The sequence below is a fragment of the Chrysochloris asiatica genome, unplaced genomic scaffold (assembly GCF_000296735.1).
Source record: "Chrysochloris asiatica unplaced genomic scaffold, ChrAsi1.0 scaffold00375, whole genome shotgun sequence".
Taxonomy (NCBI): domain Eukaryota; kingdom Metazoa; phylum Chordata; class Mammalia; order Afrosoricida; family Chrysochloridae; genus Chrysochloris; species Chrysochloris asiatica.
Genome location: NW_006408893.1, coordinates 775,492 through 802,281, shown reverse-complemented (window position 1 = coordinate 802,281; position 26,790 = coordinate 775,492). Strand labels below are relative to the sequence as shown.

The window sequence follows — 26,790 nt, the reverse complement described above, 5'->3', positions numbered from 1 at the left end:
CAAGTGGCAGCATCGATGGACTCAAGTGTGGCAACAGTAGTGAGGTTGGCCCAGGATTGGGCAGTGTTTCATTCTGCTGTGCAAAAGGTCGCTATGGGTCGGTATCGACTCGATGGCACATGACAACAACAATACTTGCTCCTTGTATCAAAATTCTTTATCTTGATCTGATGGAGTTCTGTTCAGCAAGCCATCCAAACTAGGGTACTATCTGCAAGTTTGGGGGTCTCAAATGCCTCGCTACAATTCAGCCCAGCTGGCTGCTTCACACTTAACTCTAGTCTGCAGTGGCTAGGTCAGTGTCCTTGGACTCAGGAATTCACACTTCTCCCTGAATTTCAAAGCAGCCAGCCCTTCCTCTTTTCTCTCTTATCCCAGGGTCACCGGATGTCTATGGAACCTGGCCAAACTCAGGCCATGTCTTCATTGCTGCATTTTCCCTACTTCCACTCTCAAGTTGAGTAGGGTGGTCACCAGCAAGCATGCAAGACTGTTTGTGTGATCCCCTTGAGTTTTAGTCTTAGAAAGGGGTTTACAATGATGGGCTGACTTTTCTTGCCTTCATGGCTCCAAGAGAAACAGCTCGCTTGATATTGTCACAGCCAAATAGTCTGCTTTCCCGTCCCTCCCTACAGGTCTTTCTTTCAAGAAGTATTTTCTGTTCCTCTAGCTGTTCTGGGTTGGTCTGTATGTCTTTTCTATTGGGAATGTCCCACCTCAGAAGGTTCTGGGTGGGACTCATTCATTGGGAGCATAGAATATTTATTATGGTTATTCATCTTTTTCAATTGACCCTTTAATCATAAGATAATGTCCTTCTTTGTCTCTTATGCTGGTTTTTGCTTAAAAGTTAATTTTATCAGAGATTAATATTGCCACTCCTGCTTGTTTTTTTATTACAGTTAGCTTGGTATATATTTTCTTCCATCCTTTAATTTTTCATCTATTTTTTGTCTTTGGATGTTAGCTGTGTCTCTTGTAGACAGCATATTGAAGGATCCTGGTTTCTTATCCATTCTGCCACGCTGTCTCTTCACTGGTGCATTTAATCCATTGACAATGTAATCATCGATGGTGGTGGTGGTGGTTATGTGCTGTGGAGTCAGAACCGACTCACAGCGACCCTGTACAGGGTTTCCGAGGCTGTAAATGTTTACGGGAGCAGAAAGCCTCACCTTTCTTCCGCGAAACAGCTGGTGGTTTCAAACTGCTGACCTTAAGGTTCGCAGCCTGATTTGTAACCACTAAGATGCTACCAGAGCTCCTTATAGACTAATTGCTGTCATTATGCTATTTGCATATGTGGTGCTGCTGGTTTCTTTGTTCTATATGCATTCCTGTGTTGAGTTCATTTTGTGTGCTTCTTCTTGTCAATTTCTTCATAGTTTTAATGTTTCCATAATCTTCTTAGATTTTCCTTTTCTTGAATTGATATGGAGATGTATTGTTTCTTTGAGGTTAGCCTATATTTTATTAAATTCTTCCTCTTTTTGTGGCATTCTGTTTTATTCTGAGACATACCTGATCTCCTCGCCATCTGCATCTCTTTTACTATACTTTACCCTTCTTTCACTTGTAGTCATAAACTGACCTTCCAGATCCCCTAATTCCATTCTTTTTTTTAAAAAAAATTTTTATTGTTATTTGAATGAAAGTTTACAGGGCAGATCGTCAGTTTTACATTCAACAAACCATATACTTTGTTTTATTACAATGATTATAATCCTTTCTCTTTACCATCATTTAACAATATTTCTCTTTATTCATTTTAGCTCTTTTTGTTTAATTTTTTAACACTCAGGCATATGTAATAATTTAAACCACCAAAGGGTACATTGTGCAAGTCTGCCTCTGGCCTCCAGCTCTCAGTCCCTCTGTTTCCATGAATCTATAGTCCTCAGCTGCTCCCTTTCTCCATTCCCTCATCTCTGCCTCCATCTCTGGTATCACTGCTTCTCTGGATAGGGTCCCACATTCCGCTCGTGCTCTTTTCCCTTGATGGGCCTAGGGTTTTCTGTTTCTGGACTGTAAGATTAACTATTCCCCTGTTTTTGTTACAAAACTTCTACCTTTACAATTATGACAGTCTCAATTAGTCATGCTAGCAGTTATTCACTATTGAAACATAAGACTCTTATCCCCATCTCTTTTTACCAAACCCATCTAGACAAGATGAAAACGATTCAGTGGAGAATCTATCTTCCTTCTCACACTCTTAAACTAAACTCCCTCTTGAAAACTTGTAAGCCAGTCACTTCGTGCCTTTATCACCCCCTCATTTTAGGTAGCCAATGTCTAAGTTGCCCATTCCTATCTACCCTGTACACAGAGGAGATAACATTGATACTTGATGTCAAGACTCCTTCCCTCTCTATTGGTATTTTGAGCTACTACATTCATGAATATAGGTCAAGTTCATCAAATGTAGCAATTTACCCTCTTTTCCTGTCTAAAAAAAAAATTTTTTTTATCGTCCTCTAGTCGAGTTTTGATTATCAAGCCATTGAGGCTACATTAAATGGGTATTATCTGCAAGTTTGTGTGTTCTTGTGCATCTCCCTTCACTTCATAGCAGTTGGATGCTTCACTCTCAGCTCTAGCCCTCTGTGGCTATATTCTTGTCCATGGGCTCAGGTGTCCCCAGGTCTCACCACACTTTGGACCAACCAGCCCTTCCTCTTCTCTCTGTCATCTCCAGGTTAACAGGAGTCTATGGAATGTGGTTGAACTCATCCCATTTCTTCATTGCTGCCTTTCCCCCTCTTTCACTCACCAGTAGACCAATATGGTCACCAGGAAGTTTATATGCCTGCTCATCTGTTCCCTTTGAGTTTTAGTATTAGAGTGGGGTTTGTCCTGAAGGGACTTGATTGCTTGCCTTGATGACTTCCTGGAGAGCAACTTGCTTATTCCTAATTTCATTCTTGTAGTTTTGTTCCGCTCTGGGCTCTTCCATCTCTGGACTGTGTTATTGATGGTGTTGTCATGTACATCAATCTTGGTTGTTGTTTGCTTTTGTTGGTTCTCATTTCAAAGAACACCCTTTAATATGTTTTGTAGTACTGGCTTTACAAAATTCTTTAATTTCTGTTTATCCTGAAATGTTCTGATTTTGCCATCATATTTGATTAATAACTTTGCTGGGTATATGACTCTTGGTTGAAGTTTTTTTTTCTTTCTTTCAGCGTTTTGTATATATTTCCCCATTGTCTTCTTGCCTTCATGGTGTTTGCTGAGAAATCCAAGGTTAATCTTAATCAAGTTCCTTTGTAAGCAACACTTCTTTTTTCCCTAGCTCCTTTCAGGATTCTCTACTTACCTTTGATTTGGAGAATTTATTATGATATATCTTGGTGATTTTTCTTTTGGGGCTCTTGTGCCTGTGGTTCATTCAGCTTATTGAATGCTTATTTTCTCATCCTTCAAGATGTTAGTGAAATTTTCTTTCAGCATCTCTTTGCCCATCTCTTCTGTCATTTTCTTTCTCTTCCTGCAGCCTCAGGTTATTCTTCATATTATCCCACACAAGTCTTAGACTTTCTTCAGATTTTTTCATTCTTTTTTCTTCTTATTATTCTTCTATCTTAGCAGTATTGAGAGATTTATCTTCAAGCTTGCTGATTCTGGCTTCCTTCAATTCTACTCCTTTGCCATTTCAGTATACTTCCATTTCTGATATTTTAGCATTACTCTTCTAGACCTCTTTTTCAGGCTTTGTATTGACTCCAATGCTGTATCTATTTTATTTGATTGTTCCTGTATCAAGTTTCTGACATCTTCCTTATTTTTCTCAGCTTTTCTGTGGAACATTTGTATGCACCTCAATATCATTCTCTTAAATTCCCTTTCAGACAATGCCAAAGCCTCTTAACTCCCCTACGCCATTCTTACCTCTTCTTAGTTGTTTGTTTGAGCTACTCTGTCCTATTTTTGCACATAAGCAGAAATTTTCTGCTGATTTTTAAGCATTGTGGTGGTGTTGTATTTGTCTTGATTAGATGAATGCATGATGGTATATTCTTAAGCACACTCCAGTTGCCACCTGGTAGGTGTGATCAAGAGGTGATCTTTTCTGTTTACCGCTCTTACATCTTCTCCCTTCAGGGTTGTTTTTTTTTTTTTTTTAAGTAGGTGTTGGTTGTGTACATTGCTTTGATGTATAGCAGCTGGCATTGGCTATTGGTGGGGATTTACAGGGTATAATTGTAGCTTGGCTGTATGGCTGCAGTTGCTGCCTCTTGTCAGGTGAGACATGAAGACAAAAAAACTCCCACAAAATAATAGTAAGGCCAAAATTCAATACTAAATACCAAAATCAAACGTTATAAAAACCCAGGAAAATAAATATATATGTAAAGCTAGGTAATCCAGGAAAACAAGGAGAAAAAGGAAAATCATGCCAAAGTATGAGTAATTGTCATACTGTGGTGGCTTGTGAGTTGCTGTGATTCTGAGGGCTATGACACCAGTATTTTAAGTACCAGCAGGGTCACCCATGGTGGGCAGGTTTCAGATGAGCTTCCAGACAAAGACAGACTAGGAAGACGGAGTGACGACCTACTTCCGAATATTTAGTCACTGAAAACCTTAAGAATAGCAGAGAAACACTGAGTACTGACTTGATGGCACCTAACAATAAACAACAACGATGAAATCATGCATTCAAAGTGGACTGAGATACTCCAAGATGTTCATGCTGTGGCAAAGTGATCTTAACCAATTTCTTCCTTTTTCTTTCCTTCCCTCAAGTCTGTTTATCTGTCTCTCCTAGTGATAACCAGTCCAGGGATGGCCAGATCTGCTTTGGAAGAGATTCCTGGATCAGTTTCTTTCTTTCATTTCATCTTGCACCTGGTGCAAATCCTTCCCCTGAGCAGAACAGAATAGTGTCAATCTTTCCACACATGGCAAAACTTTGTACGCATTACTTTGGGACTTCCCTGGGGCTGTTTATTGGTGGAAGTCTCCCCTCTGGTTACAGTGAGGAGATGAGTAGACAAATCAAAAGGAAAGACTTTATAAGGAAGGAAAAAAGATACTTGCACCTCTGTTTCTGCAGATCCCAATGACTATAACAGTATCCACTAGCCATCTTGCCTCAGAAGTCACCTGCTTTCTTGCTTCTGGTCCAAATCATACTCTTAAGTAAGAACATGAGCCACTTATTTATCTAAAGTTCAGAATTCTGGGACAGTCCTCTGAAACTGCTTCTCCTGGTTTTCCGTGCTTTCACTGACGGGGGCCTGCACAACCTTTCTGCTTAGTCCACCATGTGATATTTGATTTCTTGACTGCCACTTCCAAGCCAAATGAAGTCTGACAACTTCAGTCTTTTCTCCATTTATTTTATTGAAAATCCTACACACAACAAAATGAAACACTGCCTGGTCCTGATCCAACCTCACAATTGTTGCTACTCCAGAGCCCATTGCTGCTGCCACTGTGCCAAATCATCTCATTGAGGGTCTTCCTCTTTTTCTCTGACCCTCCACGTTACCAAACATGATTTCCTTCTCCAGGGACTGGTCCTTCCTGATAATTTGTCTGAAGTAGAATAGACGAAGTCTGACCATCCTGGCTTCCAAGGAACACTCTGTGCTTCTTCCAACAGATCTGTTTGTTCTTCTTGCAGTACATGGTACTTTCAATACTCTCCTCCAACACCATAACCCAAAAGTGAATATGGTCGTCTTTATTCACTATCCAACTTTCACAGGCATATGAAGTTACTGAAGAAACCATGGCTTGGGTCAGCCATACCTTAGTCATCAAACTGACATCTTTGCTCTTCAACACTTTAAAGTGATCTTGTGCAGCAGATTTGCTCATTGCAATGTGTTGTTTCATTTCTTGACTGCTGCTTTCATGAGTGTTGATGGTTGATCTGAGTAAAATGAAGTATTTGACAGCTTCAATCTTTTCTCCATTTATCATGATATTGCTTACTGGTCTATTGATAAAGATTTTCATTTTCTTTACATGAGATGCAACCCATGCCAAAGGTTGTGGCATTTGATCTTCATCAACAAGTATTTTAAGTTTTCTTCACTTTCAGCAAACAAGGATGTATCATTGAATATGTATGGTGAAATTGAATGAGTATGGTGAAAAAAATTCAACCCTGGCACACACGTTTCCTAATTTTAAACCATTCAGTGTCCCTTTGTTGTGTTAGAGCAACTGCTTCTCATGAGCACAATTAAGTGTTCTGGAATATCCAGTCTTTGGAATGATATCTATAGTTTGTTGTGATCTACAAAGTCAAAAGCTTTTACGTAGTCAATAAAGCACAAGTAGATATCTTTCTGGTATTCCCTTCTTTCAGTCAAGATCCATCTGATGTCAGCAGTGATATCCCTCATTCAGCTTGAACTTCTGGCAGTTCACTGTTGATGTGCAGCAGTTTTTAAATTATCTTTAACAAAATTTTACTTGCATCTGATATTAATGATATTGTTCGATGATCTCTGGACTCCATCGTGTCACTTCTCTTTGGAATGGGCACAAATACAGATCTATCTCAATCAGTTAGCTTGGTAGCTGTCGTCCAAATTTCTTGGCATAGATGAGTGACTCCGGTGTTATATCAATTTGTTGAAAGATTTTAATTTGTATTCCATCAATTGCTACACCCTTATTCTTAGCCAATGCTTTCACTGTGCACAGTTTTTCCTTCAGTAACTTTTGGCTCTTCATTGGATGCTACCTCTTGAAATGGATGCACATCGACCTTTTCTTTTGGATACAGTGACTCAGTGTATTTCTTCCATCTTCTTTTGATGCTTTCTTCATTATTCAATATTTTGTCCATAGAAACATTCAACATTGCAAGTTTAGGCTTGAATTTTTTCATAAGTTCCCTCAGCTTAAGAAATGTCGAGCATGTTCTTCCTTTTGGATTTCTAACTCCAGGTCTTTTAACATTTCATTATAATTATTTTTTTATAATGTTCTATTGTGAATTATGTGATCGTTTACATGGGAGAACATTAGCTTTACATTCATCCTATTGTATATAATTTCATTGCCATAGTAACAATCCCCTCCATGCATCATCAACCAACCAAAGGGTATACTGTGCAAGCCTGCCCCCGAATCATCAGCACACAGCCCCTCTCCCTCTCTGGGTCTAAAGTCCTCAGCCACTCCATATCTCCACGTCATTGTCTCTGCCTCCATCTCTGGCATCACTGCTTCTCTGAGTAGGGTCCTGCTCTCTGCTCTTCTCCCTTGATGGTACCAGAGACCTCTGCTCCTAGACTGTAAAATCAATCATTCCCCACCTTTTGCTATAAAAATGTCTACCTTTACATTTCCAACCCTCGCAATCAGCCCTGATAACAATTGTATCACAAGAAACCTACCAGTATCTCCTTTCATCAGCCCTGCCCCGACAGATTGGATACTACTCAGTGGAGAGTCTACCTTCCACTGTGCCCTCTGGCTCTAGGCTCCCTCTTGAAAGCTTGTAAGTCAGTCACTTCTTGCCTTTGCAGCCCCATCCCCCCTTTTTGAGTAGCCAGTGTCCAAGTTGCCCATCTCTGTCTGCTCTGTGTATGGAGTGGGTGGGAATGATCCTTGCTGTAAAGATTTGTTCCCTCTTTTGAGCTACTGCATCCATAGGTGTACGTCAAGTTCATCAAATTATATCAAATTAGTCTTTTTTTCCTCTTCTTTCTTCTTCTAGTTGAGCTCTGATCATCCAGTCATTGAAGCCAGGTCAAGTGGATATTATCTGCAAGTGTGGATGTTCTATGCATATGCACTCTTTTCTTATCAGCTGGACACTTCACTCTCCATTCTAGTCCTCTGTGGCTATGTCATTGACTCGGGGCTCCAGAGTCTCTAGGTCTTACCACACTGCTGGCCAACCAGGTCTCCACCTGGGTTCACAGGAGTCTATTGAACGTTGTAGGGCTTAGCTCACAGCTTCATTGCTTTTTTCTCTCACTTCCCCTTATCAGTGATGAATGTGGTCACCAATCAGAGTGTGTATTCCCACTGAATCTTAGTCTTTGAAGGGGGTTTGCCCTGAGGGGACCCAACCACTTGCCTTTATGTCTCCTGGGTGAGTAACTTGCTTGTTCTTAAAGTAATCAGTCAGACTGCCTATATATTTTTGTATTTTTCCTATTGGTCTTTCTTTTAAGAAGTATCTTCTGTTCTTCTAGCCCCTCCAGGCTGGTTTGCTTGTCCTTTCAAGTGGAAATTTCCCACCTCAGAAGATTCTGGATTCAGTTCAGTATTCTACCTATAGTCTTATGTAATGTAGAGTCTCCAAAGGAAGCCTCCTTCACTGGGCACGTTTTAGGTATTCCAATCAGTTATAGGCAGAAGATGGACTTATAAGCTTTCTGTGGTGATATTTCTGGCTATTCCTTTCTCTTCCCCTCAAGAGTCTATTTTACAATAGTAGGTAAGGGAATCCAAGATTCAAAAGACAGCCATTCAAACCATGCCTCAATCCCTGTATCCCAGAGCCCTGTTGTTCCAAGCTTGTGCATACATCATTATTTACCTCTGTCCCACTTAACCCATGCAAACCTACCTAATTGTTTCCCTGCTGCTTTGTTCTTCCATTCCCCTCTCCCTTCTTGTGTATTTCCCCCCTCCCTAGCACCCAAACTATCCTGTCTATTCCCTACCCCATGCTCCACCTTTTCCTCCCTCCCCTCACCACACACCCCACGTCCCAGTAACCAGCAATGAATCCCCCTGCTTTAGTATGGGTTCTTTTTCTTACTCTTTTAATGTAGTGGTCCTATGCAGTATTTCTTCTTTTGCAACTAACTAATTTCACTCAACATAATGTCCTCAACGTTCATCCATGTTATGCGGTGGCTTGCAGCTTCCTTGTTCTTCTTCAAGGGAGCATAAAATTCCGTTGTGTGTATGTACCAAAGTTTGTTTATCCATTCTTCAGTTGATGGGCACTTAGGCTGTCTCCATCTTTTTGCTATTGTAAATAGTGCTGCTGTGAACGTTAGTGTGCATATATCTACTTGTGTTATGGCTCGTAGTTCTTGTGGGTAAATACCAAGTATAGGAATTGCTGGATCATAAGGTATTTCTATTTACATCCTTCTGAGGAAGCGCCATATTGCTTTACAGAGAGTTTGGATCATATTGCAATCCCACCAGCAATGCAGGAGTGTCCCAGTCTCTCCACATCCCCACCAGCATTTATTGTCCCCTACTTTTTTTTTTATCTTTCCTGTTATTGCTGGTGTGAGATGATAGCTCATAGTTGTTTTGATTTGCATCTCTCTAAGGAGCTCTGGTAGCATAGTGTTTACGAATTGGGCTGCGAACCTCAGGGTCAGCAGTTCAAAACTACCAGCTGTTCCATGTGAGAATGGTGAGGCTTTCTGCTCCCGTAAAGATTTACAGCCTCACAGGGTCACTATGAGTTGGAACTGACTCCATGGCAAACAACAACAACAACAACAACAACAACAACAATGGCTAGTGATCGTGAACATTTCTTCATATGTTTGTTGGCTGCCTGGATCTCCTCCTTGGTGAAGTCCTGTGCCCATTTTTTAATTGGGTTATTTGTCTTTTTCTTGTAGAGGGGTTGTAGTTTCCTATATATTTTAGAAATGAGTCCCTTGTCTTATATGTCATTGCAAAATATTTTTTCCCATTCTTTGTGTTCCCTTTTTACTCTTCTGTTGAAGTCTTTTGATGCACATAAGTTTTTAATTTTCAATCATCTATTTTGTCTACTTTTGTTTGTGTAGTTTCAAAATTTTTGGTAGTCTGTGTATTCCCTGAATTAGTGCCCTCACATTTGTCCCCATTTTTTCATTGATGGCTTTCATAATTCTGGGATTCAAATGTAGGTCTTTAATCCATGTTGACTTGGTTTTTGTATGAGGCGTGAGGTAAAGGTCTTGTTTCAATCTTTTGCATATCACTTTCCAGTTCTGGCCAGCACCATCTGTTGAAGAGACTATCACCTCCACATGCAATATATTTAGGTACTTTTTCAAAAATCAGTTGGCTGTATGTAGAATGGTTAATTTCTGGATTCTCAATTATTTTCCATTGATCAATGTATCTTTCATTGTACCAATACCAACATGTTTTGATCACTGTAGACATGTAATAAATTTTGAAGTCAGGGAGTGAGTGATTTCCAACCTTATTATTCTTCTTAAGCAGTGCTTTGCTTATCCTGGGTCTCTTTCCTTTCCGTATAAAGTTTGTAACTGTTTTATCCATCTCTTTGAAGAATGTCATTGGAATATGGATTGTGATTGCATTATATGTATAAATTGCTTTGGGCAGTATTGACATTTTCACCATGTTGAGTCTTCCTATCCAGGAGCATGGTATATTCTTCCATTTTTGTAGGTCTCTTTTGGTTTCTTGTAGTAGTGTTTTGTAGTTTTCTTTGTATAAGTCCTTTGTTTCTCTGGTTACATTTATTCCTAGATATTTCATCCTTTGGGCAGCTATTGTAAATGGTATTGCTTTCCTAATGTCTTTTTCAGCACTGTCATTTTTGGTATAGAGGGATCCAGTTGATTTTTGTATGTTGGTCTTATATCCTGCCACTTGGCTGAGTCTTCCAATGAGGTCTAGTGGCTTTTTTACTGAGTCTTTGGGGTTTTCTACATATAGCATCATATCGTCTGCAAATAGAGACGGTTTTACTTCCTCTTTGCCAATTTGGATTCCTTTAATTTCCCTCTCTTGCCATATAGCTGTTGATAAGACTTCTAGCACAATATTGAATAGGAATGGTGGCAAAGGGCATCCTTGTCTGGCTCCTGTTCGCAGAGGGAAGGCTTTCAGTTTCTCTCCATTGAGAGTAATGTAGGCTGTTGGTTTTGTATATGTGCTCTTAATTATGTTGAGGAATTTCCCTTCAATTCCTTGTTTTTTGTGTGTTTTTATCAGGAATGTGTGTTGGATTTTGTCAAATGCCTTTTCTACATCAATGTGGTTCTTTTATTTTTCTTATTTATAAGGTGGATTATGTTGATCATTTTTCTAATATTGAACCATCCTTGCATCCCTGATATGAATCCCACTTGATCATGATGTATTATCTTTTTGATGTGCTGTGCTGGATTCTGTTAGCTAGGATTTTGTTGAGAATTTTTGCATCTATGTTCATGAGGGATCTTGGTCTATTATGTTCTTTCTTAGTGACGTCCTTCCCTGGTTTTAGTATGAGGGTTATGCTTGCTTTATAAAATGTATTAGGAAATTTACCATCCTCCTCTGTATTCTGGAATAATTTGAGTACAATTGATGACAGCTGTTCCCTGAATGTTTGGTAGAAATCACCATTGAAGCTATCTGGGCATGGACTTCTTTTGGTTTGGAGTTTTTTTGATGACCTGATCAATTTCTTCTTTTGTTATGGGTCTGTTCAGGTTTTCTACTTCTCTCTGTGTATGTTTAAGTAGGTTGTGTTTTTCTAAAAATGTATCCATCTCGTCTTAGTTTTCAAATTTGTTGGAGTACAACACTTCATAGTATTCTGTTACTATCCTTTTTATTTCCTTTGGTTCCATTGTGATATCGCTTATGTGGTTTCTAATGTGTGTTATTTGTGTCTTTTCCCTCTTTTCCTTTGTTAGTTTGCCAATGGTCTGTGAATTTTGTTAATCCTTTCAAAGAACCAGCTTCTTGTCCTGTTGATTCTTTCTGTAGTTTTTCTGTTTTTCATCTCATTTATTTCTGCTCTAAACTTTATTATTTCTTTTCTTTTGATGGCTGTAGATTCTCTGTGTTGGTCTGTTTCTAATTGTTTTAGATACAGTGTTAATTTGTTAATTTTAGTTCTTTTTTATTTTTGGATGTGTGCATTTATTGCAATACATTGTCCTCTCAGCACCGCTTTTGCCGTGTCCCAAAGATTTTGGTATGTTGTGTTTTCATTCTCGTTTATTTCTAGGAACTTTGTGAATTCATGTTTAAATTTCTTCTGCTATCCATTTGCTTTTCAGCAAAGTGTTATTCAGTTTCCATGTATTTGACTTGATTTCCTTTGTCTTCGTATTGTTGATTTCTAATTGGTAGCATTTTGGTGTGAGAAGATACTTTGTAGTATTTTGATATTTATAAGTTTATAGAGATTTTTTGTGTGGCTTAAAACATGGTCTATTCTGGAGAATATTCCATGTGCTGTTGTTGAGTCGAATGCTCTGTACACGTCTTTGAGGTCCAGTTGGCTGATTGTGTTGTTTAGTTCTTCTTTGTCTTTGTCAAGTTTCTTCTGGTTGTTCTATGCATTTTTGAAAGTGGTGTATTAAAATCACTCACTATTATTGTGGATTCATCTGTTGCTTTCTTCAAATCTATTAGAGTTTGCTTTATATATTTTGGAACTCTTTCATTGGGTGCATAGATTTTTATTATGAATATGTCTTCTTGTTCAATTGTCCCCTTAATCATGACATAATGTCCATCTTTATCTATTATGCTGTTTATGCCCTAAAGGTTATTTTATCAGCGATTAGGACTGCCACTGTTGTTCGTTTTTTATTGCTATTAGCTTGGTATAATTTTTTCCGTCCTTTGACTTTTAATCTGTTTTTGCCTCTGTGTGCGAGATATGTCTCTTGCAGACAGCATATTGAAAGATCTTGTTTTTTTCATCCATTCTACCACTCTCAGTCTCTTAAGTGGTGCATTTAATCTGTTTACATTCAGTGTAATTATCAATAAGTATGGATTAATTGCTGCCATTATGTTTTGTTTTTTTTTTTTTTGTGGTGTTGCTGCTTTCTTTGTTCTGTGTGTCTTCCTTTGCTGACTTCGTGCTTTTTATGTTCTTTCTTGTGAGTTTTCTCATAGTTTTAATGCTTCAATGTTCTTGGTTATTCATTTTCTTGGTATGTTGTGATGTGTTAATTTTCTTTGAGGTTACCTTATAGTCCATTAACTTTTCCCTCCACTTAATGCAGTCTATTTTATCCTGTCATCTACCTGAGCTTCTCACCATCTGGATCTCTTTTCCTACGTGTTTACCTTCTTTTACATTGTACTTGTTTTGATCATAGACTGACCTCCCAGATTCTCTAAGTTTGTTCTTATAGTTTTGTTTGTTTTTTTTCTGTTCTCGGCCCTTCCTTCTGTCCATTTAGTTCTGGGATGTGCTGCCAGGTATGTCAATCTCTGGTTGTTGTCTGTTCTTGTTGGTTCTCATTCCATAGAAATCCCTTTAGGATGTTTGGTTGGCAATGTTGGCTTTGGCAAAATCGCTTAGCTTCTTCTGTTTATGCTGGAATGTTTTGATTACACCGTAATATTTGATTGATAGCTTTGCTTGATAAAGGATTCTTGGTTGTCATTTTTTTTTTCAGGGTTTTACATATGTCTTCCCATTCCCTTCTCGCTTGCATGGTTTCTGCTGTGAGATCCGAGCTTAATTTGACTTGCTTCCCTTTGTATGTGACACCTCTGTTTTCCCTAGCTGCTTTGAGGATTGTCTCCTTATCTTTGATTTTGGAGAGCTTGATTATGATATGTCTTGGTGATTTTATTTTGGATCTGCCCTTTCTGGGGTTCATTGAGCTTCTTGAACGTTTATCTTTTCACTTTTCAGGATGTTAGAGAAATTTTCTTCCAGCAGTTCTTCAACTGTTTCCTCTGTGGATTTGTGTGATTCTTCGTGTTCTGGAATGCCGATAATTCTTAAGTTATTCCTCTTCATGTTGTCCAACATGAATCTTAGACCTTCTTCAGATTTTTTAAATCCTTTTTTCTGTTTGATTTTCTATCTTAGTGGTACTGATAGATTTGTTTTCCAGCTCACTGGTTCTGCCTTCCATCTCTTCAATTCTACTCCATTGCCCTTTCAGTGTCTTGTCTATTTCTGATATTCTATTATTAATAATTTGGACCTCTTTTTGTAGATTTTGAATTGTTTCCAATGCTGTGTCTATCTTATTTGATTGTTCCTGTAGCACTTTCCTGACTTCTTCCTTATTTTTCTCAACTCCATTATAAAGTGTTTTGAAACATTTTATAATCATTTTTTCTGAATTCCTTCTCAGGAATTTCCAGTGCCTGCCCACCTTCCAGAATAGAGTCCAGGTCTTCCTCTAGGTCATTTGTCTCAGACGTTTTATCTTGCTTCTGGACATGTCTTGATATTGTCATTTGCTTTTGCTTCTTGGCCATGTTTAGTGTTTATCTGTGGCCTTAATTGAATATGTGTTTTGGTATTTTGTATGCTTTCTGATTGTTTCCAGGTAGATGTGATCAGGATGTAGGCTTCCCTTTTCATTCTTCTTATTGCTTAACTCAGAGTAACTTTCACAGGTGTTGTCTGCCTCCCTGGTATATGACAGTTGGTATTGGTTCTTGCCTGAATTTTGGTGTTTTACAGAGTGTGAGTGTAGCTTGACTTTATGGCAGCAGTTGCTGTCTCTTCTTGGGTAATATAGGGAGAGAAAGTGTCCCCCAAATGTAGCAGGGGGAGAATAGAACAGCAAATCAGCAATAGAGAAAAAAAGAAGAAGAAGGAAAAATAAAAAAACCCTTGACTGTATACTATAGTCTATAATTGCAGAATAGGGAGAGGTGGGAGAGGAAAAAAAAATCTGTATCCTAATATGAGTATGACTTTAATTTCCTCTTTCAGCTTCTTGCCTTCAAAACTTCCTGAGCAATTTCAAGATGCCACTGTTGGTTGTTATGCTGTTCCTCAGGATTTAATTTAATTTTTGCCCTGTTTTGTTTTTCAACTCTCTTTCCGTCTCCATCCCCATTGTTTTCTGGCCTTTTCCGTATTAAAAAAAAAACAACAACAACAACAACAGTGCCGGCTCTTGGGCTGAGAATATCTGTGCACATATGTGGCAGAAGAACAAGTGGTGAGGGTGGGGTGTGTCCACTCGCTCAGGCACCCCCTCTAGTCACCAGAATGGAGGTGTGCAACCAGTGGGGGGGCCAATGAACACATACCAAAAAAAAAAAAAAGAAAGAAAGAAAATCAGAGCAAAGCAAAACCAACAAAGTGTATTGTCCACCTTTGCTCTGAGGTTTCTGTGGCATTTTTCCATGGTGTGTCTGCTTCCCCACTTGGTCTTGCCGTTTGGTCTCGCCCAAGTTGTTGGCTCCAGGCTGCCAAGCCCAGCAGATTCAAAAGTACACAATTTCTTGTTTTCGCTACAATTCCCAATAGTTATAAGCCTTAAAACTTTTTAAATATTCCTACCTATGTGGTTTCAAGTTTTGAAGCTCTGGCCTGAATCTGCTTTGCCTCGTATTCTGTGGTATTGCTGATGGTGAACCTTACTGTACTTCCACCCTAGCTGCCATCAAGCCCTGCCTCCTCTTTATAATTCTTGACTTTGTCTTTTTGAGATGCCCTTTCAAATTTTCTGTTCTTGTCTTTTTTAGCTTCATGTCTGCCATTTGTTTTAGTACCTCTACACTGGAGATCCCTGGTGTGGTGTTATGGGTTAGTGTGCCAGACTGCAAAGCTGTTTAAACTGCAAGGTAGGCAGTTCAAGCTCACCAGCTGCTCCTTGGAAATCCTATACTGGGTCACTATGGGTTGGAATCGACTCGATGACACTTAACAACAACATTGGAGAGCAAAGTTTCAGAGTCTCTTCTGACATCCCTTTTGGTCTTTCTTTTTGTTCTTTGGTCACTAGTGTCTAATGCATAAAATCTGTTCTTAAGATTGTCTCTAAATTTAGGTGAGATATATTCAAGATCATATTTTGGCTCTAATGGACTTGTTTTAATTTTCTTCAGTTTCAGCCTGAACTTGTATGAGCAGTTGATGGTCTGTTCCAGTTTTCCCTTGGCCTTATTTTGGCTGATGATATGGAGCTTTTCCACCATCTCTCCCCACCAATGAAATCAATTTTATTTTTGTGTATTCTATCTGATAATGTCCATGTGTATAGTCATCTTTTATGTTGTTTAATAAAGCTATTTTCAATGTGTAAGTCATTGGTCTGGCAAATTTTTATCATGTGTTCTCTAGCATTATTTCAATCCACAAGGCCATATTTTCCAACTACTGCTAATTTTTCTCTGTTTCCAACCTTCACATTCCAATTAACAGTAATTTTCAGTAATCTTTGATAGCTTCCAAATTTCTAGATTCATACTTCCTACATTCCACGTTCAGACTGTTAATGGGTGTTTTCAGCTGTTTCTTCAGTTTGAGTTGGTTCGCATCAGCAAATGAAAGTTCCAACAGCTTTGGTTCATTCATATCATTAAGATCAGTTCTGCTTTGAGGAGGCAACCCTTCCCCAGTCGTATTTTGAATGCCTTCCAACCTGAGGGGTTCCTCTTCCTGCACTATTTCTGACAATGTTCTACTCTTATTCATAAGACTTTCAGTGGCTAATCATTCAGAAGTTATCTGCCTCTCCTTCTTCCTATTCTGTGTTAATCTGGAGTCTTCATTGAAATGTCTCCACCATGAGTGACCCTGCTGGTATTTAAAATACTTTTGGCATAGCTTCCAGCATCACAATAACATGCAAGCCACCACAATATAAGAAACGGACAAATAAGTGGTGGAATGTTTGAGGTGGTATGGTCTAAACACATTGATTGGCGGTGAAACAAGAGTAGACTGGTTGGCAGGATGATGCAGTATTTTGGACATAAAGTGTGAATGACCTGACAAGAGGTGTTGTTGGTGGTCCCTATGATGGAGAGGTACCACTTGGTGGAATGGAGTAGAGAGAGAGGGAGAAAAGGGGGATAGTGTAAGGAAGTGAAGGAGGGAAGGGTGAATCCAGAGAGACATAAAAGAATACTCAAATTCTGTGAGGGATTCAACAGTTTCGCTATGGATTCAGAAGAATTTGAGGAATTTTGGATATGGAACTAAAAGAGGAGAGGTGCCTGTACTTCCACTATATACTTGGGGACTAGAAGTATAGCTGCAGCATAGTTGTTGTTAAGTTCTGATGAGTCAGTTCCAACTCATAGTGACCCTGTATAGGGTTTCTGTGGAGTGTCTAGTCGGTTTGAACCACATGCCTTGTCCAGTGCTTCTCCTACAGCACCACATCAGGACTCCTGATGCATAGTAGATGCTTTATAAGAGTTTTTGATGGAATGGCTATTGGATAACAGCAGCTGGAGAGGTTTCCTACCATCAGGGCTTTCCATGTGTACCCCTACCATCCTTCCCCAGGTCTTTTGACATCTTCCGCATCCTCTCTGGGCACTCTGAAATCCATATTAGAACCATGTGATTACCAAATAGGGGTCTCATCTGACTTTCCTATAAATCTTAACCACTCCTGCTGACCCATGACTTTAGTTCCCGAACTTTGGCAAGCAGCTTCCCTTTCCCTTCTTCTTGCATCTCCTATGTCTCGCCTTTTACCATTAAATCAATGGTCGTTGCTCCAAGTTCCAATTTATAGTGATCCTGTGCACAACAGTCCTGTGCCAGTCTCACAATGATTGTGATGCTTGAGCCTATTGCTGCTGCCACTGTGCCAGTCCGCCTCATTGGGAGTCTTCTTGTTCACCGACCTCCACTTTACCTAACATGACGTCCTCCACCAGAAACTGGTATCTTCTGACATGTCTGAAGTATGAGCGACGAAATCATACCATCCTGGCTTCAAAGGAGCATTCTGGATTCACTTTGTTCAACACAGATTTGTTCTTCTGGCAATCTATGGTGCTTTCAATATTCTTATCTAATACTATGAATCAAATGCATCAGTTCTTCTATGGTCTTCTTTGTTCATTGCTCAACTTTCACATTCATATTGTTGTTGTTGTTAAGTACTGTGGAGTTGGTTCCTACTCAGTGACCCTACACAGGGTTTCCAAGACTGCAAATCTTTACAGCAGCAGAAAGCCTCATCTTTCTCCCCCAGAACAGCTGGTAGTTTCGAATTGCCCACCTTGAGGTTAGCAGCCTGATTCGTAACCATGGTATTACAAATACCATGGCTTGGGTCAGGCACACCTTAGTCCTTAAAATTACCACTGTGATCCTGAATACTTTAAAGAGGTCTTGTGCAGTAAGACCATATCACTCTCTGACAATGCCCATTTCTCCTCAAGATTTCTATGTAAGTCTAGTCCCTAGAGAGCATTACACTACTTGGATTTTCTGGATTCTGCCTGAATTTGCAGGTGTCGGGGATGAGGGTATGGTGGTGGTGCACTTCTGGCCAGGACTGAATCTTCCAATTTGGTTTTGTCCACTACTGCTGGGAGAGCTGATTTATCGTATTACATAGCAAGCTTATGTAAAACAGGGAACTTATCTTACAAAACTCTGTGCCCTCAGTAGCTATCTGACACAGTAATTGAGTGAATAAATTCATAATTGATCTATGATCTATCTGTGTCTCTTTCATCTACTTATTTATCATCTATATCTCATTCTCATTCATATCTCTCTCTCATCCATTTCTCTCTACTTTGCATTTCTCTGTATTCTTTCTCTGATTTGTTGTATTCTTTCTCTGGTTTGTCTCCCTTTCTGTCATTTGTTTTTCCCTCTTTCTTCTTTCTCTCTTACCTCCATTATATATTTGGTCCTCTCCATCATTACTCCCAACTCCTACCCCTCCCTCATGTCCTCATTTTATCTTTCATCCATCATAGCTCTATCTCTTCTACACTTCCCATGTTCCACGTGTGTGCTTTGCCCAATTCCATTCTTCTCCACTCACAAAGACAACATCTGCTCATGTGAAATTTGGCTGAGGACAGGGCTGGATCCTATCTAAAACAGTCAGTACAAGAGTTGTGGTTGCAGTTTCTAGCATCTAGGAGATGCTTGGGACCTTGGATTTAGACCTTTGCACCCTTTCTTTATACCAGACCTGCTAAGCAGCTAGTCCCTTCTCTTAACCTAGCACTGTGTCCTTCACCACATTTTTCCCTTACAGAGTTTGGAGTCCCATGATACCACTTTGTTTACAAACTCAGGTGCCTAATCTCACTGTATTTGAATTAGCTCTGTCAGTGCTACTTTAGGATAATCATCTGACTGTTAACCGAAAAGTTGGTGGTTCAAACCAACCAGCCACTCCCTGGGAATCCTATGCAGGGTCATTATGAGTCAGAACCAACTCAACAGCACTTAACAACAACAACCCTCACTAAGCTGTAAGCTCTCAAGGGCACAATGTTTGATTCATCTCTGTAGTCTCTTAAAACTATACTTAAATGGCACATAGTAAGCAGACATGTGGTTTCTGAATGAATGAGTAAAAGTTGGAGAATTCCTAACCCAATATTGATTTGTTTGAACTTCTCAATCATTTGGCCATACTGAATAATGTTTTCCTCAAAGGGTAGTAAAGGTAGGCTCACTATTTTTCAAATATTTATCAAGTATCTGCTATGTATCTGGCACTGTTGTATGTGCTTGGGATATATCAGGGAACAAAAAGAGCCCCATGAAACTGAAATTCTTTATCTCCATGGACCAACCTCAGGATGTAGGATATTTGAGTACTGGGAGTTGAGGAAAGGCTACTAATATTCCCACACCCACCAACTCCTTGTAAGATGTTCTACTTCATTTGAGGGAAAGAAGGGGTGGGGCGGAAGCTGCTTGGGAAGTGATTTCAACTCTGGTTCCCCAAGCTAACTTCCTGTCCCTTTCCTGCTGTAGGAGAAACACCCCTGTGAGTAGGCCACATTCATGGCATGTGGCCAAGCTGCTGGAGGGATACCCTGAGGCAGCCACCACCATGCATTTCCCTTCTGAAGCCTTCAGCTTGTCCTGGCATTCAGGCTGCAACGCAAGGTGAGTCTAGAGTCTTTTTCTCAAGATGTACTGGCGGGATGACATTCAGACAACTGTTCCTTGTCTTCTCTAGTACTTGTTGGATGGCATAGAGCAGTATAATGGAAAGTGAACTGGGAGTCTAGAGAACCTTGGTTCTAGTCCGAGTTTGTCACTATCCCTGCGTGACTTAGGGCTAGACACATTCCTTCTGAAAAAAAGGATTCCTTGAAATATTTATTCACTTGACTTGCAAGACACGACAATCTCTTGCTTTTCACCTTACCTCACTGGCTGCTGCTTCTCAGTCTCTTTTCTGTTTTTTTCTCTGGCCTCTTAATACCAGAGGGCCCCCGGCGCTTGGTTATAGTCCTCATCACTATCTGCATAGACTCATTGGTGATCTCATCCATTGTTTATCAACTCTGCCACAGAGCCAAAAACTTCAAAATGATGAAGACTTCCTTAAATAACAGGGTTTGTCTGCAATTCTTTTGAGGGGGTTGTGCTATTTCTTATTGTTGAAACATTCTCCCAGAAAAGGCAGAAAAAAAATCTCAGCAAGCTCAGGAAGCCACCAGAACTGCTAACTTAAGCTGCCTTTTACTGTCTACAACAAGATCTTCTCTCTAAGAAAGGATTTATATTGAGGAAGCTCAAGGAAGCCAAGGGTTGAGTTTTCCCGCACTTGATAACTATTTGACACTGAAAGCCAGGGCTCAGAGCAGAAGCATTTGTGTTCTAGAAGACTGTACAGAACCATATTTGGAGCTTGGCTCCTGTTTCAGTTGGGGAGTTGTGTTTTGTTTTGTTTTGTTCCAGCAGGAAGGGTGGCAGAGAGAATAGCAGGTTCCTTTGCCAACAAGGAATTGATTAATTCTTAGACCAAAGAACAAGTGAGCAGAGTGGCCAAGGAGCAAGGCAGGGAATAAGAATTAAGAGCAGCTAACCCCACGGCCTATTATAGCTCAACCCTGACCTTTTGGTCTATGGTTGAAAGGTTAGCAGTCCAAAATCACTAGCCGCTCCTTGGAAACCCTATACAGGTAGCTATGGGTCGGAACTGACTCAACAGCACTTAACAACAACAACAACAACCCAAGGGCCTCATGGATTCCTACTATAGCTCAGCTCTAACCTTCTGGTCTCTGGCCTTTCTGGGGTTTTTGTTTTTGTTGTTAGGTGCCATCAAGTTGGTACCGACCTATAGCAACCTTATGCACAGCAGAACAAAACACAGCCCGATCCTGGGCCAACCTCACTATTGTTGCCACACTTGAGTCCATCGATGCTGCCACTTGGCCAGTCCATCTCGTTGGGGGTCTTTCTCTTTTTCTCTGACCCTCCACCTTACCAAACATGATATCCTTCTCCAGTGACTGCTCCCTCCTGACAGTATATCCAAAGTATGAGAGACAAAGTTTGGCCATCTTGGCCTCTAAGGAGCACTCTGGCTGCACTTCTTCCAAAACGGCTCTATTGGTTCTTTTGGCAGCCCATGGCACTTTCAATATTCTCCTCCAACACTATAACTCAAAGGCATCAATTCTGGGGTTTTAGCCATATTAAATTACTGGCATAACTTGACTCAGATTGCTTTTGTGTGTGGGAAACGGTATTTAAAATTCAAAATAGCATCTAATTCTCGCCTCTTTCTTTGTTTCCCCAGTTTGGCTTTGGTGTGTGTGGTGGGGGGAGGGGGGGGAAGGAGGCCACTGACGTATCGATCAGAGCAGTAGAGACTATGCTGATAGCAATAACAACAACCACCACGACAGCAGTAGCTTCTATGTATTGAATCCATCTAGGTACCCAAGCTGTGATAAGGGTTTTACATGTACGGTCTAATTTCTTCTACACAGCAGCCTTCCAATAAAGATATTATTGTATCCCCCTTTAAAAGATGGTATAACTCATGAGCTGAGGCACTGAAATCATAGATGCCTGGGTTCGATTCAAGCTCTGCTTCTGTAACAACTTTATGAGCTTTTGGGTTTACTTTATATTAGAGAACCTTCTGTTTTCTCTGGTTAAAGTGGGAATAATCATCTTTCCTCTTCTGCTTGAAATGGTTATTGAAAAGTGCCTGGTACATTGTAAGTCTTCTGTAAGCGGTCATGATTGCTATTATCAAGAAAAGAAGTATAGGGAATCCCTAAATTCTGGTGATCCCTGGGCCACTAGCTAAATGATGTTGTTGTTGTTAAGTGCCGTCGAGTCGGTTCTGACCCATAACGACCCTGTACAGGGTTTCTGAGGCTGTAAATTTTTACGGGAGCAGAAAGCCTCATCTTTCTCCCGCAGAGCAGCTAGTAGTTTAGAACTGCTGACCTTGCGGCTCATAGCCCAATTTGTAACCACTACACTACCAGAGCTAAATGATAATCTTAAGGAAATCACTGCTCCCAAATCACTTCCCTTTGCCACGATTGCTCTGCAGCAGCGATTTTCAAAAACATGGGCCTTGGACCAGCAGCCCAACATCATCTGGAAACTTCTTAGAAGTGTAACTTATCAGGCCCCATGCAGAAAAACCTCTAGGGGAAAACATGGGCCTTGGACCAGCAGCCCAGCATCATCTGGAAACTTCTTAGAAGTGTAACTTATCAGGCCCCATGCTCAGTAATTTGTTAGCCCTCCACATGAATCTGATGTACACTAAAATTTAAGACAAGGAGCCCCGGTAGCATATTAGATTACGAACTGGGCTGCAAGGTCAGCAGTTCAAATCTACCAACTGCTCCATGGCATAAAGATGAGACTTTACTGCCTCAGAAACCCTACACAGGGTTGCTATAAGTCAGAACTGACTCCACAGCACACAACCACCACCACCAAAGTTTGAGAATCACTAGTTTACAAAATTATCTGGCTGAAATTGAACAGTTCTTGAAGGGCCTCTTTCTAATGCTGATATTCTGTGATTGTCTTTCTTGGTCAAGAGCTGCATGCTCATTACCTAGGGACTGGGATAGCCCAGAAGGAATTCTAGACTGGCTGATGACAAGGAAACAGAACACAATACTCATCTATTTCTCACCGTTTTAGTCTTTGGGATGTTTCCCCAGGCGTCTTCCATATGCCATCTGGTCCCTACTCCTTTACTACATCCCTGTGGTGCCCAAGTATCTATCTCATTCCCTGTTTCCTTTCTTCCTTTTTGACTTACTGCCCTCTCATTTGAACCATGTGTTCCTCTGGGTTATCCTGCCATATCCCTTACCAGGATTGGCCAGGGTGGGGACGGGATCTGGTGATTTAGCTCACTAACCATTGTGCCCTGTGTCTTACAGTGACGTGTGTGTGCAGTGGTACCCACTCTCCCGACACTGCAGCACTGAGAAAAGCAGCTCCATTGGAAGCATGGAGAGCCTGGAGCAACCAGGACAAGTCACCTATGAGGGCCACCTCTTGCCCACTGACCAGAACGTGTACCCCAACCAGCGTGACTCAGCCTACAGCTCCTTCTCAGCCAGCTCAAATGCCTCTGACTGTGTCCTTTCCCTCAGGCCAGAGGAGCCTGCCTCTGCAGACTGTACCATGCAAGGCCCAGGGCCAAGTAAGGTCCCCAGTGGCCGACTTAATGTGGCTGACATCTCAGGAAGTGGCCGACGTACTAATGGGGGCCACCTGACCACTAGCCCTCAGATGCCGTCCCACCCACAGGAGGGCCACCACTTGAGGGCTGCAAAAGCATCAAGGGGACCACCGCAACCACCAGTGAGGCGAGACAGCCTTCAGGCCTCTAGAGCCCAGCTCCTCAGTGGAGAGCGGTGTAGCACACCTGAGCCCATGGACTCCTTGCAACAGAAGGAGAAACTGAGCTCAGAGATGTCCCCAAGGAACCCTAACAGGTTCTGCTGCCACAGCAGAAAAGACCAAGTGATGAATGAGGACCATCAGAACTGTGAGTCCAGTCAGCCTCCTGACTCCGGCCAGCAGGGTTCTGAACATCTGCTGATGGAGACCTCAGCCAAAGCTGTTGGGTACCCCCAAACCTGTGATAAGGCATCCAGCATAGATCCCAGTCCACTCAACCAGCCTTCAGCAGAGCCAGTTAAGGCTTCTTCTATTGGCAACCTGCCACACCTCACAGGGCTCACAGGGCATCGCCACAGTGCCCCTGAACAACTGCTGGCATCCCACCTACAGCATATGCACCTCGATACTAGGGGTAGCAAGGGGATGGAACTCCCATCTGGGCAGGATGGACACCAATGGACTCTATCCCCCTTGCATAGCATTCATACAGGGAAGAAAAGTCTATGTCCCCTTGCAGGAGGAGCCCAGGACCAACTCCTCAAAGATAGAAAAACCAGGCCAATTGACGATAGTTCTGTGAATTCTGAACACCAGAGCTCCAGCAGTTCCCCTCATGGAGATGCTGAAGAACAAACTCCAGGAAGAGGTTTTCTGGACCCAAACAGGATAGGCAGTGAATCGACAAGCCAGCAGCCCTCTGCCTCTGTTCCTCCTGCTCAACAAACCAGGGACTGTTCTTCAACCATTAAAGTAACCAATGGGATAAAGGCAATTGAAGAAGTCAGCCATGAGTCCAAAGAATGTGCCCGAATGGATAGTAAGCAATGTGGCGGGACCCGGGGTCGCTCCATCCAAAACCGACGTAAGAGTGAGCGTTTTGCTACCAATCTACGTAATGAAATTCAGAGGAGGAAAGCCCAGCTCCAGAAAAGTAAGGGTCCTTTGTCACAGTTATGTGACACTAAGGAGCCAGTGGAAGAGACTGAGGAGCCTCCAGAAAGTCCTTCACTTCCTGATTCGAATTCATTTCTTCTCTCTTCATATAAAAAACCTCCTAGTCCCAGAAACAAGCTCTTCAATAAGAGCATGATACTCAGGGCTAGATCTTCAGAATGCCTTAGTCAAGCCCCTGAAAGCTATGAATCTAGAACAGGCTTGGAGGGACAAATAAGCCCTGGCCAGAGGTCTGGCCAGTCCTCTTTGGGCCTGAACACCAGGTGGAAAGCTGATCCACCCTCTTCAGACTCTGAGAAAACAAATGTTCACCATGGAATCCATGGAGATCAGTGGAGATGGTCTCCAGAGCATAACCTACAGCCACATATCCCACTTGCCATGGATGGTTCTTCCAACACAGGAGTCAACAAGGAATTGAAGGCTTCTATGACACAAGTTGGGGAGGAAGCCATCCTCTTGCCCTTTGCAGATAGAAGAAAGTTTTTTGAAGAGAATAGCAAATCTTTATCCATGTCTCATTTGCCAGGTTTAACTACTCATAACAACAAGATTTTTACCCAGAGACCAAAGCCTATAAACCAGAACTTCCAGCCAATGAGCTCCAGCTATAGAGAGCTGAGATACCGTCCCATGGACCAATCATATAATTCCATGTCACCCCTTCAGTTAGAAACTCCTACTTATCCTGAATGCTTTGCAAACAAAGGCCTAAAACAATCCATGTGTCGGAAGCCACTGCACTGCGGTGATTTTGATTATTGCAATGCCTGCTCTTACTCCCCTAGTGTTCAGGGAGCTGTAGTCCATGACTCTTGCGTTTATTGCTCTGGGGACATCTGTCCTGCCTTACTAAAGAGAAATATGATGCCAAACTGTTACAACTGCCAATGCCACCACCACCAGTACATCCGGTGTTCAGCTTGCTATCATAATCCTCAGCACAGTACCCTCGAGGATAGCAGCTTGGCACCTGGCAACACTAGGAACCCCAGGAAGCTGGCAGTGCAGGTGAGGACTTGGTTTTTGCATGGGTGAGTTTCACTATTCTCTTTGTGAGTAAAAAGCTAGATAACTCATTTGAAAATATGACAGTTATAATTCTGTAGAACTAGGTAGCCCTGGCTTCAATAGATGGTCGCTTAGTAACCTTGATCAAGACATACAGTCACCAGAATTGTAGTTACCTCATCTTTAGAGTTAGATAAAAATAGCTTTATAAAAATAACTTTTATATCCTGACTGTATCTGAGTGCCCACAAGCAAGTCATTCAATCACAAAAAATTGCAGTTATTTGATCTCTGAAGTACAAAAAAAAAGTTATTTTTACCTTGTAAAAATAATGGCAACCTCATGGATCTGTTGTGAGGATCAAATGAAATCGTGTGTATAAAATGCCAAGCATCTGATACAAAATAGCATTTATTCCTTTCCATTTCTTGCTTAGAAAACTATTTGAAGCTACGAAATTTGCAATTGCTCCTCAGGCTTTTGTCTGATTGTTCGGTTTCCTAAAGGTCAAATCTTTCCCCACACTTCGCCAGCTAATCTCTGTCAGACACCCTGGTCTAGACTGGCTGAGTACTTCTGGGAGGACCCCTTGCCAGCTCACTCACAGATCCCTTCCCATGGTTTTCCTAGTGCCATCTTTTGATTGGGACACTCAAGCCAGAAGTCAATTCTTTTGTGAACTAGATACTTTTGACGTACTCAATATGAAATTTCTCAATATGTGTGTGTGTGTTTTAAAGGAGCTTTGAGAATGAAAGAAACCTTACAGGAAAGAGTATATACTGTCTGATTTCTTTATATGAAGTTGTAAAAGAAGTATTTTATGGAGAAAACGAATCAGAACAGAAGTTAACTATGGGAGGTGGTACGGAGTTTAGATTGACTGAGAATGGGCAGGAGGGAATTTTATGGCATCATGATAGTGTTCTATATATTGATAAGCTTTTTTATTTTTATGGCTTTTAAATATTCTTTACTTAGAGATTATGCATATAGTTTGTAGGTTTCGAGTTGATAAGGACGGAGTAATGGTTAGGATTCTATGCCAACTCAACTAGACCAGGATTTCAAGAGGTTTAGCAGTTGGGAATGTACGTATTACCATAGTGATAAAACCTAATACAGGCATAGTTAGCTCTGTGATGAGCAGCTATGAACAGCCAATCAATTAAAGGGATGCTTCCTAGGGGGTGTGGCCTTCTCCCAATAAAATGTGAGGGACTCTCATTTTCTCTTCTGCTGAGGACCTGGGACTCTATAATTGTAAGATAATAGACTTCTCTTTATATCTATATCTATATCTATATCTATCTATCTAACTATCTATCTATCTATCTATCTATCTATCTAT

At 41.0% G+C, this 26,790-nt stretch overlaps 1 protein-coding gene across 1 annotated transcript in view; it reads left to right on the top strand.

Annotated features, from left to right (window-relative positions):
* Nucleotides 1-26,790, top strand: part of SHROOM4 (shroom family member 4) — a 401,166-nt gene that overhangs the window by 322,421 nt on the left and 51,955 nt on the right. Inside the window, exons 3-4 of the mRNA XM_006876350.1 lie at nucleotides 19,598-19,732; nucleotides 23,005-25,438. Coding sequence (XP_006876412.1) covers nucleotides 19,598-19,732; nucleotides 23,005-25,438 — 2,569 coding nt within the window. The remainder of the gene's footprint in view (nucleotides 1-19,597; nucleotides 19,733-23,004; nucleotides 25,439-26,790) is intronic.